We start from the raw sequence: 19,617 nt of genomic DNA on the forward strand, positions 1-19,617 counted from the left end.
GCTAAAGAAAACAGTTTTTTGATTCAGAAAGACAATTCTTAAGGAGATCATTGATTTATACGCCTCAGTCAACAATTAGAAAAATAAAAACAACAGGAATTTTGCAGATGCTGGAAATTCAAGCAACACACATCAAAGTTGCTGGTGAACGCAGCAGGCCAGGCAGCGTCTGTAGGAAGAGGTGCAGTCGACGTTTCAGGCCGAGACCCTTCGTCAGGACTAACTGAAGGAAGAGCGAGTAAGGGATTTGAAAGTTGGAGGGGGAGGGGGAGATCCAAAATGATAGGAGAAGACAGGAGGGGGAGGGATGGAGCCAAAAGCTGGACAGGTGATAGGCAAAAGGGGATATGAGAGGATCAAGGGACAGGAGGTCCGGGAAGAAAGACCGGGGGGGGGTGGGGGGTGGGAACCCAGAGGATGGGCAAGAGGTATATTCAGAGGGACACAGGGAGAAAAAGGAGAGTGAGAGAAAGAATGTGTGCATAAAAATAAGTAACAGATGGGGTACGAGTGCTACACATGCCCTTACACTTCCTCCCTTACCACCATTCAGGGCCCCAAACAGTCCTTCCAGGTGAGGCAACACCTCACCTGTGAGTCGGCTGGGGTGATATACTGTGTCCGGTGCTCCCGATGTGGCCTTCTATATATTGGCGAAACCCGACGCAGGCTGGGAGACCACTTTGCTGAACACCTACGCTCTGTCCGCCAGAGAAAGCAGGATCTCCCAGTGGCCACACATTTTAATTCCACATCCCATTCCCATTCTGACATGTCTATCCACGGCCTCCTCTACTGTAAAGATGAAGCCACACTCAGGTTGGAGGAACAACACCTTATATTCCATCTGGGTAGCCTCCAACCTGATGGCATGAACATCGACTTCTCTAACTTTCGCTAAGGCTCCACCTCCCCCTCGTACCCCATCTGTTACTTATTTTTATGCACACATTCTTTCTCTCACTCTCCTTTTTCTCCCTCTGTCCCTCTGAGTATACCTCTTGCCCATCCTCTGGGTCCCCACCCCCTGTCTTTCTTCCCGGATCTCCTGTCCCATGATCCTCTCGTATCCCTTTTGCCAATCACCTGTCCAGCTTTTGACTCTATCCCTCCCTCTCCCGTCTTCTCCTATCATTTTGGATCTCCCCCTCCCCCTCCAACTTTCAAATCCCTTACTCACTCTTCCTTCAGTTAGTCCTGACGAAGGGTCTCGGCCTGAAACGTCGACTGCACCTCTTCCTACAGATGCTGCCTGGCCTGCTGCGTTCACCAGCAACTTTGATGTGTGTTGCTTTAATTAGAAAAAATAATTTGACACTCCTTCAAAGTCAACATCTTAGAAGTCCGGATATAAGGAATACTATATCAACCTAATATCAAGGAACAGAAACAAAGATCTTTGGGGTACTGCACAAGGCATACAACAGCCTGCAGTTTGAAAACAGAAGTACAATATTGGTTTTGTTTGTCCTTGATAAATATAACTCAGTATTTTCTTTCTCCCATTTTCTTACGCCACAGAAGACAATTTGGCCCACCTTGTCAAGAATAACTCTCAGCTATTCCATTCCCTCACTTACTCTTTCTCGGTGCCCATCCGCATTGTGGTTCTCCTCCCCTTCACCCCACTAGGGTCTCATTAATCCATCAACCCTTTGGTTGAGAATGGTAGCAGGGAACAAAGGGTTGGTCCGTCAGACATCACTGATGGGGAAGTTACTGAAGGGAATTCTGAGAGACAGGACTACCAGCTTTTGAGTAGACAAAGTCTGCGCCGTTGAAACTATCTATTAAGTCAAGGGATACATCTTCTAGTTCTAGACACTGGCCATTTAATACCACTTTGCTTCAGGATTCGGATTTTGTTAATTTTATTGAGGAACAGATTAATTTTTTCTTTACAACGTATTTTACGGAGGGAACTTCCAGTGGGATATTATGGGATACTTTTAAAGCATACATTCATGGACAAATTATTTCATATACTGCTGGATTAAAAAAGCGAACTAATAATGAAATACTTAAACTGGTTGACAAGATCAAAGAAATTGACAAGAAATATTCTATAGCCCGTAATCAGGAGCTTTACAAAAAGAGAATTGAACTTCAAATGGAACATAGTCTATTACTATCATCTTCGATTGAAAGCCAGTTAATTAAAACTAAGAGTCAATTCTATATACGTGGTGATAAAACTGGGAAACTATTGGCTAATCAATTGAAATCGGCTTTGGTTAAGCGCCAGATTGTTAAGATTTGTAAAAAAAAGATGGTACTCTGACAGTTGACCATGATGAGATAAATAAATCTTTTCAAGAATTTTATATCTCCCTATATCAATCAGAATTTCCTGATGACTCCACTATAATGCATGAATTTTTAAAGAAATTGAATATTCCAAAATTATCATCCAATGCTATTTCTTCGATGAACTCAGGTAAAGCACCTGGCCCAGATGGATATACAGTAGAATTTTTAAAAATCTTTCTCTACTATACTGACTCCTTGGCTAAGTAGAATTTTTAGGGATGCAGTATCTATATGTAAATTACCACGATCTTTTTATCGAACTTCTATTTCCCTAATTCTCAAAAAAGATAAGGATCCTACTGAATGTGCATCTTATAGGCCTATATCTTTGTTGAATGTGGATTCTAAGATTTTTTCTAAAATATTGGCAACGAGATTGGAGAATGTATTGCCTCAATTATTTCTGCTGATCAGACTGGATTTATTAAAAATCATACTCTTTCTTTAATATTAGATTAATGAATATTGTTTATACTCCTTCACCCAGAACTCCAGAATATGTCATTTCATTGGACGCTGAGAAAGCCTTTGATAGAGTCGAATGGACATATTTGTTTAATACCCTTGAGAAATTTAATTTTAGTCCAATATTTATATCTTGGACTAAATTGATATATCTTTCTCCTTTGGCTTCAGTATTTACTAACAATCAAAGATCTCCTCTCTTTCATTTATTTTGTGGTACTAGGCAGGGTTGCCCTCATAGTCCACTACTATTCAACATTGCCTTGGAACCGCTAGCTATTGCTATTCGTGACTCCCCTAATATATTTGGTATTACCTGTGGAAATGAGATACATAAGTTATCTCTATATGCAGATCCACTATTATATATTTCTAACCCCGGGAAATCCATTCCGGCGGTATTAACTCTGCTTGCTCAGTTCAGTAGTTTTTCTGGTTATAAATTGAATCTAGGTAAGAGTGAACTTTTTCCATTAAATATGCAGGCTCCCATTTATAGATGTTCACCATTCAGAGTGATTACTGACTATTTTACTTATTTGGGAGTTAAAATTGCTAAGAGACATAAGGAATTATTCAAGCTCAATCTTTTACCGTTAATTAGTCAGGTTAAACAACTGATTACTAAGTGGTCTCTATTGTCTCTATCATCGATTGGCCAAATTAATGCTATTAAATGATTATTTTACCTAAATTTTTATATCTATTTCAAGTGATACCAATTTTTATTCCAATTCTAAAATTTCCTCTTGTATATGGCAGAACAAAAATCCCAGGTTAAGTAAAAAATATTTACATTAGTCCAAGAAAGATGGTGGTTTAGCATTGCCTAATCTAAAGTTCTATTATTGGGCAATTAATATTTGATATTTAATATTTTGGACACACGATTGGAATATAATTCCAAGTCCACATTGGGTAAACCTGTACACGGGTTCTCTTTGGCTTCCATTTTAGGAACTTCACTTCCTTTTGTATTATCTAAATTGAATAAACAAATGGTTAATCCAATAATTAAACATATATTACGAATATGGTTTCAATTTCGTAATTTTTTGGTTTGAACAAGTTTATATTATCAAGCCCTATTATATCTAATTTTTTTTCAACCCTCGGTTATGGATCAAGTCTTTTTGATATGGAAAATGAAACGTACAACATGTTTTCGTGACTTATTTCTGGATAACTGTTTCATGTCTTTTGAACAGTTATGTAATAAATTTAATTTGCCCAGATCCCATTTTTTAAGATATTTACAAATAAGAAATTTTTTAAATACCATGCTGCCTACCTTCCCGATCTCATACCCTACTGATATCATTGATAAAATTTTAGGTTTAAATCCCTTTCAGAAGGGATTAATAGCATCTATTTATGATATAATTATGAAATTACAGCCAGGTATATCTGATAAAATTAAAAATGAATGGGAAAGGGAACTTCAACTTTGCCTACCTATAGAGAAATGGGATAAAATTTTTCATTTAGTTTAGTTCTTCTATATGTGCCAAACATACGCTAATACAATTTAAAGTAGTGCATAGGGCCCATATGTCTAAAGATAAATTAGCCCATTTTTATTCCCATATAAACCCTATTTGCGACAGATGTCACTCTGAGGTGGCTTCCTTAACTCATATGTTTTGGTCCTGTCCTCTTTTAGAAAAATTCTGGAAAGATATTTTTTATATTATCTCAACTGTTTTGCGTTTTGATTTACAACCCCATCCTGTTACGGCAATTTTTGGTTTGCCAATGATAGAACATAGATTTTTATCCTCTTCAGCCTGTTGAATGATCGCATTTGTTACTTCAATGGCCAGAAGATCCATTTTATTGAACTGGAAGGAAACCAATCCTCCTACCACATTTCAATGGTTTTCCCAAACTACATCATGTTTAAATTTAGAAAAAATCAGAAATGACATTTTTGATGCTTCAGTTAAATTTGAAGAGACTTGGAAACCATTTATTCAACATTTTTATATGATGTAATTTGACCTTTCTGAATTCTTATTAACTTAAAATAAATGAATAGAGGAGCGGAGTTGACAACATTACTGAATGTGTTCGATTTAAGATATTGGTCTAGCCCTGTTTTGTTCCGTTTGCTTTTTTTTTGGGTTTAGTATTTAGTTTCATTTTTTTGTTTTTTTTTGGGGGGGTTTTCTTTGTATTTTTTTCTTTTTATTTCTTTTTTCCCTATGATTAATTATATTAAGAGTTTGGAAGTCTATTATACCTGTATTATTTGAATTATTTTTTGTATGTGCTTATCAACAATAAGATTATTCCAATCTCTCTGTATCAATATTGTTATTCTGTTTATAATTTTGGAAAATTAATAAAAAGATTTAAAAAGAAAGAAAGAAAGTCTGATTAAGAGGAATCAGCATGGCTTTGCATGTGGAAAGTCCAGAAATGTAAATAACAGTAGGACAGTGAACATTGCCTATTTGGACCTCAGCAAGCCCCTCAACAAGGTATTGCATGGTAGCCTGGTCTGGATGATTAGGTTCCATGGAATCCAGGGAGAGAATTGGCTCGGATGTAGGAAGCAGAAGGTGGTGGATGAAAGTTGTTTCTCAGAATGAAGTAGGTGACTTGTGGTGTGCCACAGACCTGCTTATCTTTAGGATGTGGGAGGGACCTAGAACACCCATGGTCACATGGAGAATATGCAAGATCCACAGAAAATGCAATGATCCCAATTTTATGTTGTCTTTTTGCTTTTGTTTTAGAACATAGAACAGTACAGCACAGGAACTTACCCTTTGGCCCACACTGTTGTACCGAACCAACTAAATTGGCCAAATGGCCAACTAAACTAATCCCTATACAATGTCCATCTCTTTCCTTTTCCCTTACATCCATGTGTTTATTTAAATATTACTTAAAAATCCCTAATCTACCCGCCTCTACCACCCTGGGCAGCACATACCGGGCTCCCACTACTCTGTAAAAAAAACTCGCCCCTCATTCTCCTTTGAACACTCACTCTCATCTTAAACGCATGCACTCTAGGATTAGGCAATTCAACCCTGGGAAAAAGTCTGTCTACTCTATCTATGCCTCTTCTCTTATAAAGCTCTAACAGACTTCCCTTCAGCCTCTGCCATTCCAGAGAAAACAACCCAGGTTTGTCCAACCTCATCATAACACGTCCTCCAATCCAGACAGTATCCTGTTAAACCTTCCATGCACTCACTCCAAAGCCTCGACATCCTTCCTATAACAGGGCGACCAGATGCAGCCCAAGCAGAGTTTTATAAAGCTGCAACATAATTTCCTAAATTTGAACTCAGTGCCTCAACTAACAAAGGCAAGCATATGCCTTCTTAACCACCCTTCACTTTCAGGAAGATCTGAATTTAGACCACCAAATCCCTTTGCTCATCAAAACTGTAAGGATTTTGCCCTTAATAGCAATACTTCACATTCACCAAGGTTAAACTACTGCTGTATTCTATGCTAGTCTTCAATCCTATCTACACCACCAATCTTCGAATCATCTTCAAATTTACTAACCCACCCACCTACACTTTTATCCAGGTCATTTATATACATCACAGACAACAGAGGTCCCAGTGCAGATCCCAGCAGAACATCACAAATCTCAGATGTCCAGCCAGAATAAGTTCCTTCAACTACACCCTCTGTCTTCAATGGGCAAACCAGTTCTGAATCCAAATGGCCAATGAGAAACCTTGTCAAATGCCTTATAAAATTCATGAAGCATCCACTTCATCAATCACACTTGTCAGCACATCAAAAAACTCAATCAATTTATTAAGATACAACTTGCCCACACAAAGCTATGCTGGCTCTCCGTTTTATTGAGTAAAAGGCAAATTTTGAATTCAGATTTATAAAGAGACATTTGAGCATGTGTAAGGTCATAGAGGCAAAAAAAAAAATTGATAGGGTTTGACTGGTAGATGTATGGACCATGCTTCCCCTGAGTGGGGTCATAAACTCAAGAATAAGAAAATGACCTTTTCTGGTTGAGGTAAGAGATTCATTCACGCAGAGGACAGTGGATGTCATTAACCCTCTATGTAAAGGCTGCGGAGACCCATTCAGCCTTTGAGCAAATTGAAAATAGGTCCATAGATTTTTGAATATCTAGACAGTGCAGGAAAATGGAGCTGGGTTCAAAATTCTACCACTACCTTACTGATAACGAGAAGTCAAATAGTCTATTCTACAGCTATTTATGTACATAGATTACAAGACTACAATGTGGATTTAAATGAAGACTTAACAAAACATATACAATTCTAATTTAACATACAACAAATTATTAAAAATTGATAATTCCTCTGAAAATTTTCAAAAAACTATATTACTGAAAGGTTGAGTATTGAAATATACTACATTTATCTCAGAATACATCAAACCAAAAAAAATTCAAAGCATCAAAAAAAAAAATTAAAGGTCACTCAAGAACATTCACAGTTCTATAACACTGTGACTGGGGCGGGGGGCGGGGTTAGACTTTGAAACCGATTTCAGTGAAATAAAGAGCCTGCCATACCCGATACTTTTCCTTTCTGGTGAGCCGGCTGAGTTCCCGAAATTCCAGCTGAATGCTGGTCACCTCTGCAACAGTACTGTCGGAGGTCCAGCGAGGTGGATGGGCAGTTCCACGGCCAATATTCACGTCTGAGTATGGAACAGTGGATGGGGTATTGAAGGCTGGCATTAGGCGATCTCCAAGTTCACTCTGTTAGTACAGGAGGCAAAAGCATTTTGTCCACATTATTGCTGAGCAAAAACAGTTTACAGCTGTCATTATTACCAAATTTTTAAGATTTAAATTTTTGGATTATTGTTCATTAAGAAATGGCATAATCAAGTTTAAAACTTTCTGGATTGGAAAATTAAAATGGATAAATGAATTGCATCATGTATAATGTAACAGCAGATAGGCAAGGGCAAAAAAATCACCAAAATAGCCAGTATAAATATAACTGTAAACAAAGTGTGACAGGAAAATAGGGCTGGTAAAGGCTGATCTTCACTGTGCATTGAATTTGAACTTGGCTCTGCGATAGTTGGGAATTCCAACCACCAATGAAACTCTTCCACAACATAGTACTTCTAGATTACATTGTTCTTCCTACATGTTAAAGAATGTTCCTCCTTCAGTCTATCACAAGAACCCAGAAGACTAGCTGAGAGGGGGAACACAGCTGATAAGTTCAAAGAAAATCAGTGAGTGTATACAAAAAAAATAGTAAATAAGATGGAAGTAAAAATACTGAAATCCAAGTTACTTCAACATCACTGGCTAAGTTGATGGGAGCAGTTGTAAAATTCATCTGATGGAAAACCTTCAGAGATGTGACATTTATATATCATGGACTAAGCGTTGACATAATTATGCTGTGCAATCACAAGTCAGGTAGACATTTTCACTAACACAAACTATCTTGGGGAAACCTTTACTGAGATTGAAAAATGTAATAATTTTCATAAATTTATGGTACAAGTCAAATTATGTGCCCTATCGAGAATAAAACATAAAAGTAAGTGACTAAAATTGAAAAATACTGGTTTTGATTATATATTAGTTGTTTGGCTCTAATAATCACAAAGATGAATTTTTAAGAGATAACCAGCGTTTGGACCCACAAGGACACAAAATTTTCCCCATCTCCTCAACATAGGCATTAAGTCTCAAACATTGGTAAAGTGTCACCACTGAAACTGAGCAGAAATAAAGCTCATCTATTGAGGATATTTAAAGTGAGGGGGGGGAATTTCAAAGGAGACGTGAAGGGCAAGTTGCGTTTTTAAACACAGAGTTGTGGATGCCTAGGATGGTCTGCCAGGGCTTGTAACAGAGGCAAGTGTACTGGTAAAGAAATGTAATAGGAAAAAGGCTGTTAAAGGCCAGTTTATAATTGTCCATTGATAGAGTTGCTTAAGACTTTCTTAGATAGGCACATGATATACACAGAGAATGGTGGGATATGGACATTGTGTAAGCACAAGCAACCAATTCAGTAAGGCATTTAGCTCACAAAACAGTCAACACAGGATCAAGCCCTTCATCCCACAATGCTGTGCCAAACTAATTACATTCGTAGCCAAATACCTCATGCCTACTTAATACCTATATATCTTTCCATTTCCTGCACATTCAAGTGCCTCATAACTTCTTTTCCTTCTTGAATAATAGAACAATATTAGCTATTCAGTAGTCCTCCAAGATCTTACTTGTGGCTAGAGAGAACATAAATATATTGGTCAGAGCCCCAACTATATCTCATCTCATACCTTTCAATAATCTGGGGTGTATCCCGTTCAGGCTTTGGGGCCTAATCAATGTCAATGTTCTTTGAGAAACCCAACGCTACCTCGTTTCTCTCAAAATACCCTGGCAGATTTGCATTATCCATGTCCTTCTCCTTGGTAAATATTGATGCACAATACTTATTTAAGACCTTATCCACATCCTCTGCCTCCAAGTACATGTTCCCTCCTTTATCCTTCACCCTCTGCTTAGCTAGCCTCTTGCTCTTGATGTATGTATAGAATGCCTTGGGATTTTAATCCTTTAATCCTTCTTGCCAAGGACTTTTCATGGCTCCCCCTGCTGTTCCAATTCCCTTCTTGAGTTCTTTTTGGGCTTCTTTATAATCCTCAAGGGCTCCACTGGATTTTTAGCTTTCTGAGCCTTACATATACTTACTTTTTTCTTCTTGACTAAATTCACCACCTCTCTCAATACCAAGGTTTCTTTACCTTGCATCCTTATGTACTCGTTACTAAAAGCCTGGGATGTCACTTTCAAGTATAGTGAAAGAACAGCTCCTGGAGAAGCCAGGGGAAACCTCATGTTAGGTATCAAGAAGGCTCAGGTTGCCTACACACAAAAAAAATCAGGAATACTTGTCCAATAACGATCCCTGGCATTACTAACTACACAAGGAAAAACAGAGTCGACTACACCAGTGATGTTTCACTCCCTGACACGCTGAACAACTTTTATGCAGTTCAAGGCATGCAACACACTGGTCATGCTTGTCCATGTGAACAGCCACTGTCTGTAACAGCAGCAAACATGAGAAAGATTCCGCAGAGTCAACCCCATAAGGTGGCCAGGCCAAACAACATCCCAGGCTGAATATGTAAAGTCTGCACACAAGCGCTCTGACATCTTCACAACCATCCTCAACAGTTCATTCGTTCAGTCTGCTGTCTCCATATGCTTCATATCAGCCATCATTATCCCTGTACCAAAGAACTCTACAACTTCAGAACTAAATGACTACTGCCTGGTGGTACTGACACCAATCATAATTATCCCATCCACTGCTACCAACCTTATAGTTGATCTCCCATCCACTGCTACCAACCTTATAGTTCCCACACCTCGCACTTCCCGTTTCTACCTCCTACCCAAGATCCAAAACCTGCCTGTCCTGGCAGACCTATTGTCTCAGCTTGCTCCTGCCCCACCGAACTCATTTCTGCATACCTCGACACGGTTTTATCCCCCCTTGTTCAATCCCTTCCTACCTATGTTCGTGACACTTCTCACGCTCTTAAACTTTTCGATGATTTTAAGTTCCCTGGCCCCCACCGCTTTATTTTCACCATGGATGTCCAGTCCCTATATACTTCCATCCCCCATCAGGAAGGTCTCAAAGCTCTCCGCTTCTTTTTGGATTCCAGACCTAATCAGTTCCCCTCTACCACCACTCTGCTCCGTCTAGCGGAATTAGTCCTTACTCTTAATAATTTCTCCTTTGGCTCCTCCCACTTCCTGCAAACTAAAGGTGTAGCTATGGGCACCTGTATGGGTCCTAGCTATGCCTGCCTTTTTGTTGGCTTTGTGGAACAAAATGTTCCGTACCTATTCTGGTATCTGTCCTCCACTTTTCCTTTGCTACATCGACAACTGCATTGGCGCTGCTTCCTGCACGCATGCTGAGCTCGTTGACTTTATTAACTTTGCCTCCAACTTTCACTCTGCCCTCAAGTTTACCTGGTCCATTTCCGACACCTCCCTCCCCTTTCTAGATCTTTCTGTCTCTGTCTCTGGAGACAGCTTATCCACTGATGTCTACTATAAGCCTACTGACTCTCACAGCTATCTGGACTATTCCTCTTCTCACCGTCTCTTGCAAAAACGCCATCCCCTTCTCGCAATTCCTCCGTCTCCGCTGCATCTGCTCTCAGGATGAGGCTTTTCATTCTACGACGAGGGAGGTGGCCTCCTTTTTTAATGAAAGGGGCTTCCCTTCCTCCACTATCAACTCTGATCTCAAACGCATCTCCCCCATTTCACGTACATCTGCTCTCACTCCATCCTCCTGCCACCCCACTAGGAATAGGGTTCCCCTGGTCCTCACCTACCACCCCACCAGCCTCCGGGTCCAACGTATTATTCTCCGTAACTTCCGCCACCTCCAACGGGATCCCACCACTAAGCACATCTTTCCCTCCCCCCCCCCCCCGCTTTCCGCAGGGATCGCTCCCTACGCGACTCCCTTGTCCATTCATCCCCCCCATCCCTCCCCACTGACCTCCCTCCTGGCACTTATCCTTGTAAGCAGAACAAGTGCTACACATGCCCTTACACTTCCTCCCTTACCACCATTAAGGGCCCCAAACAGTCCTTCCAGGTGAGGCGACACTTCACCTGTGAGTTGGCTAGGGTGATATACTGCATCCGGTGCTCCCGATGTGCCCTTCTATATATTGGCGAGACCCAACGCAGACTGGGAGACCGCTTTGCTGAACACCTACGCTCTGTCCGCCAGAGAAAGCAGGATCTCCCAGTGGCCACACATTTTAATTCCACATCCCATTCCCATTCTGACATGTCTATCCACGGCCTCCTCTACTGTAAAGATGAAGCCACACTCAGGTTGGAGGAACAACACCTTATATTCCGTCTGGGTAGCCTCCAACCTGATGGCATGAACAGTGACTTCTCTCTTCTGCTGATGCCCCACCTCCCCCTCATGCCCCATCTGTTAGTTATTTTTATACACACATTCTTTCTCTCAATCTCCTTTTTCTCCCTCTGTCCCTCTGACTATACCCCTTGCCCATCCTCTGGGTTCCCCCCCCCACCCCACCCCCGTCTTTCTTCCCGGACCTCCTGTTCCGTGATCCTCTCGTATCCCTTTTGCCAATCACCTGTCCAGCTCTTGGCTCCATCCCTCCCCCTCCTGTCTTCTCCTATCATTTTGGATCTCCCCCTCCCCCTCTCAAATCTCTTACTAGCTCTTCCTTCAGTTAGTCCTGACGAAGGGTCTCGGCCTGAAACGTCGACTGTACCTCTTCCTAGAGATGCTGCCTGGCCTGCTACGTTCACCAGCAACTTTGATGTGGGTTGCTCCAATCATAATGAAGTGCTTTGAATGGCTGATAATGGCACATGTCAAATATGCCATTCCTGCCACATTGGTCACTCACCAATATGCTTATCGACATAAGAACCACTCTGCGACAGATGCCATAGCATCTGTCATGCACCTGGCCCTGACCCACCTAGGAAATAGGACACATGTCAGAACGCTGTTTCTGGATTTCAGTTCGGCATTCAACACTGTTGGATACTGACTGTGAATGATCAGCCATGATCACAGTGAATGGCGGTGCTGGCTCGAAGGGCCGAATGGCCTACTCCTACACCTATTGTCTATTGTCTCACAGACCTTGTTGAACAAACTCCTACTCCTCGGTCTAAATACACCACCGTGTAAGTAGGTGTTCGACTTCCTAACAGACCTCAGATAATCAGGATTCACAACCGCTCTTGCCTCCCATCATCCTCAACATGAGTGCTTCCCAAGGCTGTGTGCTAAACCCATTGTGTTTCACTCTGCTCACACATGGCTACATAGCCAAACATGCGAGCAATCACATCGTTAAGTTTGCTGATGTCAAAGCACTGGTAGGGCTCATTACCCATAATGATGAGACAGCTTACGGAGAGGAGGTGGAAGAGCTTGAGGCTTGGTGCCAGGCAAAAAGCCTCTTCCTTAATGCCAACAAGACAAAGAAGATGGTTGTTAGCTGCAGGAGAACTCGCACCACTCACACACCTCTTTATATCACTGGCAACAATGGAAACTATAAGCAGTCCCAAACTCTGGGACTACATTACACACACGGCCTCTCAAGTACCAAAACTACATCCTACACAGTCAAGAAAGCTCACCCACACCTCCGTGTTCTGAGGAGGTTGCAGACAGCTGGATGTTGCACATCCATCATGATCATCAGGTGCCACGCCCAGTTTGAGCTTTGACTATCATGACCCACACACTCCTGTTTCGGGCCAAGTGGATCAATTCATTGGTATTCATTTCCAGTTCTCTGGCTGCTGTCTCCATCATCATTTGTCTTTACCTTCCTCTTGCTTTCTTCCCTTCAATCTTTCCCATAATTACCCTGCATTCTAACTCCTCTTTCCTAAACACATGTCCAATGAAGTCACATTGCCTTTTCATGATCTCATACATTATTTCTCTTTTTGTGCTTGCTCTGTTCATATCCTCATTAGATATTCGTTCCATCTATGATATTCTTTGCATCCTCCTCAGAAACCACATCTCTGCCGCTTCAATTCGTTTCCTCATGTTACTAGATATTGTCCAACATTCTGAGCCATATAACATAACTGGATAAACGTAACATTTCAGTGCTCTGAGGCAGGTTGTCATGCCTAGTTTAGTGTTGGTCAGTGTGACGGGGTCCTGAATCACCCCTATGAACTGTGCTTTTGAGAAGAGGAGAGAGAGAGAGAGGGAGAGGAAAGAGAGGAGAGAGGAAGAGAGGGAGAGAGGGAGAGAGGGAGAGAGGGAGAGATGAGAGAGGGAGAGAAAGATGAAGACTGCTCACAGCATGTTTATACTTTCTACAAGGATGCTGCCTGCTTGGAAATTCTTAGAGAGAAGGGAGGAGCTGTTTGAGAGACGGTTGGTATTCAGCACAGTGAGATAAATAGAAGGTTAGATGATAGACCTAAAGACATATGATTTTGGACACTGAATGAGCTTTGTTGTGCCCCACAGAAAAGGTGGGTTTTGAAGGATCGATCAGGTGGATTGATCAGTGGCTCTCGCAGTATGAAAAGGGTGTGACCGGTGGGGAGTTATTTGTGTGGCCAACCCTTGCCTGCCTTGATAATTCCACCGCAGAAGAACGGTCCCCTTTGTTGTGGTCACAGTCGGTGACTTCTAAAGGAATTCGGAGGACAACAGGAAGATCGACGGCATCCGCTCACTTGAAGACTTAAATCTCTCCCTCCCTCTTTCTCCATCACTACTCAACTCAATACCATGAACTGAACTGAACTTTACTCATCATTGTATTTACCCCTAGACTTGAAGATGCTCGGCTTTCATATATTTCCATACTTACTTATAATCATTGCTAACCTGTTTGATTTATCTGCATTTATATTACTGTATTGCATAGTTACTAATAAATACCATAAGTTAATAGCAATACTGGACTCCAAAGTGTTTTCCATTTCTGCGGGATCTTTAACCTGTCACAGGGTATGTGATAGTCAGTATACTCTTCATTCTCGTAAAGGTGTCTTTTGCCATCCCTATCCTTCTTTTGATGTCCATGTCACACCTGCCATCTGATGTCATCCAGCTTCCCAAGTAGCAAAAGTTCTGTATTTGTTTTATGTCTTCCCCATTTATTCTCAGCCTGCAGATAGGATTCTCCTTCTTTTTGGATATCACCATACATTCTGTCTCTTTGCAATTGATAGATAAACCCATTTTTGCACTTTCTTCAACTATATCAATTAAGTTTTGTTGTTCTTCTTCCGTACTTGCAATTAACACAGTGTCATCCGCATATCTAAAATTATTGCTGTTTTCACTGTCAACTTTGATTTCTAAGATGTTTCTTATTTTTTATGTCCATACTCATGTCATTCTACAGAATGTGCAGTAGAGAGCATCCTGACAAGCTGCATCAGTTCCATGTGGAAACTACACCGTGGCAGACAGGAAAGCTCTACAAAGAGTAGTCAAAGCTGCTCAACACACCAGCCTATCCGCCATGAAAGACATATCGTATATACAAAAAATTGCTGGAAAAGGGCAAGTAACATCACTCTGCTCATAGACAGTTTGTCCCACTCCCATCAGGGAGGAGGCTATGTAGGACCACCAGACGCATAATCAATTACTTTTACCACAGTAAGGCTGATCAATACCTCCACCCACTAACTCCACCACTACTTTATTGTTTCCTGTCAGTCACCTTTACACTTATGTATAGGATAGGACATTAAGCAGTTCTGAACCTTGCCTTTTCTTCTTACTGAAATATACCTGTCCTATACTATGCACAGATAAGTCTTTAAACAGCTTCCAGGTCAGATGTGGACTTATCCAAAAACAGCTGTTCCCAATAAACTCCCTCTAATTCCTGTCCAATGCTCTGGTATTTTGTCCTGCTCTATTTTAATATTCTCCCGAATGATCCTTACTTATCCTCATCTATAGCCATCTTGAAGCTTAAGGAGTTGTGGACACTGTTCCTTGCTGTTGTTAACTACTCCTCCACTGAAAGGTCAGTCACTTGATCCGAGCTCATTAGCCAACACTAGATCTAGTATGGTCCCTTCTCTTATTTAATTACTAGTTTAATTAGTTCAGCATAACACTGTGGGCCAAAGGGCCTGTTCCTGTGCTATACTATTCACGCTCAATTATCGGCTACCAATGAGAGTCTGATTTTTTATCAAAATAAGAGTTAAAATAATGGGATTCCTTACAACTTTCCCTTCCCCCTCCCCACCTACAGGTAGCCACAGGCACCTCTTCCTTTTGACACTGCTCCAATGACAACCCATGTGTAGATTTACTCTTTTGAAGACTCTGTAGACTTACCAGTCTTGTGCCAAGTTCAGAAGAAATATTAAAAAGCCATTCCAGCTAACCTTGATATTTTTCCTCAACTGAATCCTTCCCTGTATAGAGCAAAACCATTTGGCTAGTACCATCAGTAAGGGTTCTAAAGTAACCTCATTGTCCAAGAACAAAGTCTGCTTCAAATATCCAGTCAATTTCCCCTTCCTGCATCAACCATTACATACTTCAACAAAGCTCAAACGAAGAAACCTTCCCAAATTCTACCACTGACCCCCAGTTACTAATTTAGATTGCTGATACTTCTTCAATGAAGACTGACGAGAAATCAACATTCCTGCAAGAACAAGAAGCAAAAACGGTAAAATTAGGGATTCTTGGTTAACAAAGGAAACTGAGACAATACACACAAAATGCTAGCGGAACTCAACAGGCCAGGCAGCATCTATAGAAAAAAAGTACAGTCAACATTTCAGCCCGAAATGTCAGCTGTACTTTCTATAGATTCTGCCTGGCCTGCTGAGTTCTTCCAGCATTTTGTGTGTGTTGCCTAGATTTCCAGCATCTGCAGATTTTCTCTTGTTTGTGAAAGGAAATTGAGGATTTGGTTAGAAAGGAAGACTAAGTATTAGGTGTAGGCATTTTGTAGCATCCTTTGAGATTACAGGGGATGTAGGAGAAAATTTGTAGACATTAGAAGGGCAAAAAGAGGCCATGAAGTAATCACAAAACTTTGTGAAGTACGTTAGATACAACAGGGTACCTATGGAAGGAACAGGTCTGCTCAAGGACCAGAGGAGTAATTATGTATGGAGCTGGGTGTCCTGAATGAATGTCTCTCACTGGGACGTCTGGAGAGTTAGGGAGGGCAACACTGATATTCTGGAGCATGTCTGTGTCAGGAAGGTAATGTTAAGAGATACTGCCACATATCAAGGTGGATAAATCCCCAGGACCAGACATGATCTATCCCAGAAAGCTATAGAATGTAAGGGAGGCGACTGCTACATCACCAACAGAGACTTCTGCATTTTATATATAAAGTATACATAAAGTAATTTTCATTAGCCCAGGTGAGGTTCCACAACACTGAAGGATATTTAATGTCTTTTTTCTTCAAGAGTGTAGAAGTGATAAGCCAGGGAAATTCATGCCAGTGAGCCATACATAAAAATGAAGGAAGTTATTGGAAAGAAATTCTCAGGGCAAAGACTGATTGGGAGGAGTCAACATGGTTTGAGCAGAGGAAATCCTATCACACAAATATGGTTGCATTTTTACAAACTAATTAAAGTTCATAAATGCAGGGCAATAGAAAAGTTTACAGGGACTTTAGCAAAGATTTTGACAAAGTCCCACATGCTAAGTTCTTCAAGGTGAGAACACATGGGATCCAAGGTTAATTGACAATCTGGATCCAAAGTTGTCTTGGTGAGAGAAGGCAGTGCAGGAGGGTCTTTGGCTGATGTACTGCACTGTAGAGATTGATGCTGGATCCTTTGTTGTTAGATATGAATAGACTTGGATGAGTATACAGGTGGCCTGATCAATATGTTTTCTGATGACATAATAGTTGGTGCAGTTGATAGTGAAAAAGGTTGTGAAAGGTTACAGAGGATCATTAATCATTTGGAGAGATGGGCAGAATGGTGGCAGATGGAATTTTACCCAGTCAAGTGCAAGATAATGCATTTTGGGATATTAAATACCAAAAGAACATATACTTCCAATATGGTCTCCTTCACGTTGGTGAGACTCGTTGTAAAATGGGGGACTGCTTCACTGAGCGCCTCCATTCCATCCACCAAAAGTGTAACTTCCCAGTGGCCAAACATTTTCATACCAATTCCCATTCCCATTCTGACGTGCCAGTCCATGGGTTTCTCTTGTGCCAAGGTGAGAACACCCTCAGGGTGGAGGAGCAACACCTTATATTCCATCCGGGTACCCTCTATCCTGATGGCATGAATATCAATAAAATAATTCCCTCCCCATCCCCTCTTCTATTCCCCACCCTGGCCTCTCACCCTTTCTCACCTGCCTATCACCTCCCCCTGGTCTCCTATGGTCCACTCTCCTCTCCAGCCCTTTACCTTTCCCACCCACATGGCTTCACCCATCACCTCCTTCCCTTTCCTCCACCTTTTTTATTCTGGCATCTTCCCCTTTCCTTTCTAGTCCTGAAGAAGGGTCTCGTCCCGAAAATTCAACCTTTTATTCATTTCTTTAGATGCTGCCTGAGCTGCTGAGTTCCCCAAGCATTTGGTGCGTGTTGGAATGGATTTCTAGCGTCTGCAGAATCTCTCATGTTTATGAGTTGCATGGAGAGATTGGATTGACTGTGTTTATTCTCACTGGAATACAGATATTATAGACATCTATACAAGTGAGGGGTACTCAGGATAGGCACAATCTTTTTCGAAGACAGTCTAATATTTGAAGGCACAGATTTTAATTGAAAGGAGAGAAATTTAAAGGAGATTTGAGGCATATTTCTTTACATAGAAAATGTTGGTCATCAAGAACACATCACCAAATAAGTGGTAAAGGTGGACATAATTACAACATTTAAGTAACATTTAGACAGGTACCTGCTTAGGAAATAAGCAGAGTGATATAGCTCAACTTCAAGCAAATGGGATTAAAATAGGCATAGAGATGGTGGACCAAAGGTTCCTGAGATGTACAGCTCTATAACCATTTCTCAGCATGACTAAAAGATTCTACTTTTCCTCCCTCAAGTAGCTAATTACAACCAACATCAGGCAGGGTAGGATCCAGCATGGTGGGGTTAAGGACGTGGGTTACACACCAGCTTTTCCAGCTACACAGCACAAGCATCAGAGATGCTTCCACAGCTGTACAGTCACTAGCTTACTCATGCAAATCAGGGGCCTACCCTATGGTGAAATATGGTATACTGCTTCCACAAATAAACTCTTCTCGGGCTTCCAGCTGGGCACAAGTATCGATTATAGCCAACATTTCGATGATAACGTTTGCCATCGAATCAGTTATAATCAACACTTGTACCTGGCTGGAAGCCCAAGAAGAGTTTATTTGTCATATACGCCAGGAAAGCACTGGATCCTTTTTCTGCTTCCACAATTTTAACACATATTCACTAAATTAGGAACTGCACAGCAGCAGATAATAACTATTCTGTACTAGTTGTTTTAATGTCAAACACAAGTATATGAATGCCTGATAATGAGCTGATTTAAAGAGAAGAAAAAATCCTTACTGCTTTATCCAGGAAAACCTGATCTCCAGTTAGATTGTAAACACTGAGTAATCCACCGAGAATACGAATTGTTGTCTCAAACAAATTCACGTCCACGCTTTTACCAAGGTTCAATTCGTTTATCACCCAATTCTTGGCTTCTTCAAATTCTAAAAATCACAAAATAATTATGTACAGACCTGATTCTGAAAAAGGAAAAATAAAATGATGAGGAATATCAAATTTGAAAACAATTTGACATTTGGTACAGGGCAATTTTCTTAAATTCAAGTACTACTTAACATTTAAAAATAATGAACAGTGACCAATCAGAGGTCAGGAGGAACAGAACAGGTGAATCACACAGGTTGGCGAATGTGCATTAAAAAGCAGCGCTTCGTGGCAATTTTGGTGTTTGAACAGCAGCTAATAAGAGATCAGGATTCATTAGCAAGGACAAATAAAAATAAGGCAGGGACAAGCGCAGTGGCCAGTATTGGAGTGGACAGTGTTAGAGTGGGGATTTGAGTCTTTAGCTTTACGAGGCTTTGGCAAGGACAGGCTTGAGTGAGAGAAGGTGAAAAACTGTCGGTAGATTTTTACTTCAGTTTATTTATTGTTTCCTTCTTTATAATTGCACAGTTAGAGCAGTAGGGAAGCCAGGCAGGACAGCTGTATGGTCCTCTCACAGGATGTGGGATGATATGAAAATCTCCAGTGTCCTTGACGACATCACCTCCGAGAAGTGCATCC

At 41.0% G+C, this 19,617-nt stretch overlaps 1 protein-coding gene across 9 annotated transcripts in view; it reads right to left on the bottom strand.

The window, feature by feature from the left end:
- The window catches only part of man1b1b (mannosidase, alpha, class 1B, member 1b), a 92,308-nt gene that overhangs the window by 26,822 nt on the left and 45,869 nt on the right, over window positions 1-19,617 (bottom strand). For all 9 annotated transcript variants that reach the window (XM_072240671.1, XM_072240673.1, XM_072240670.1 and 6 more), the window contains 2 exons: window positions 18,886-19,034; window positions 7,313-7,501 (listed from right to left, as the gene is read on the bottom strand). In XM_072240671.1, the coding sequence (XP_072096772.1) occupies window positions 7,313-7,501; window positions 18,886-19,034 (338 nt within the window). The remainder of the gene's footprint in view (window positions 1-7,312; window positions 7,502-18,885; window positions 19,035-19,617) is intronic.

Source organism: Mobula birostris, chromosome 22 (assembly GCF_030028105.1).
Source record: "Mobula birostris isolate sMobBir1 chromosome 22, sMobBir1.hap1, whole genome shotgun sequence".
Classification (NCBI taxonomy): Eukaryota; Metazoa; Chordata; class Chondrichthyes; order Myliobatiformes; family Myliobatidae; genus Mobula; species Mobula birostris.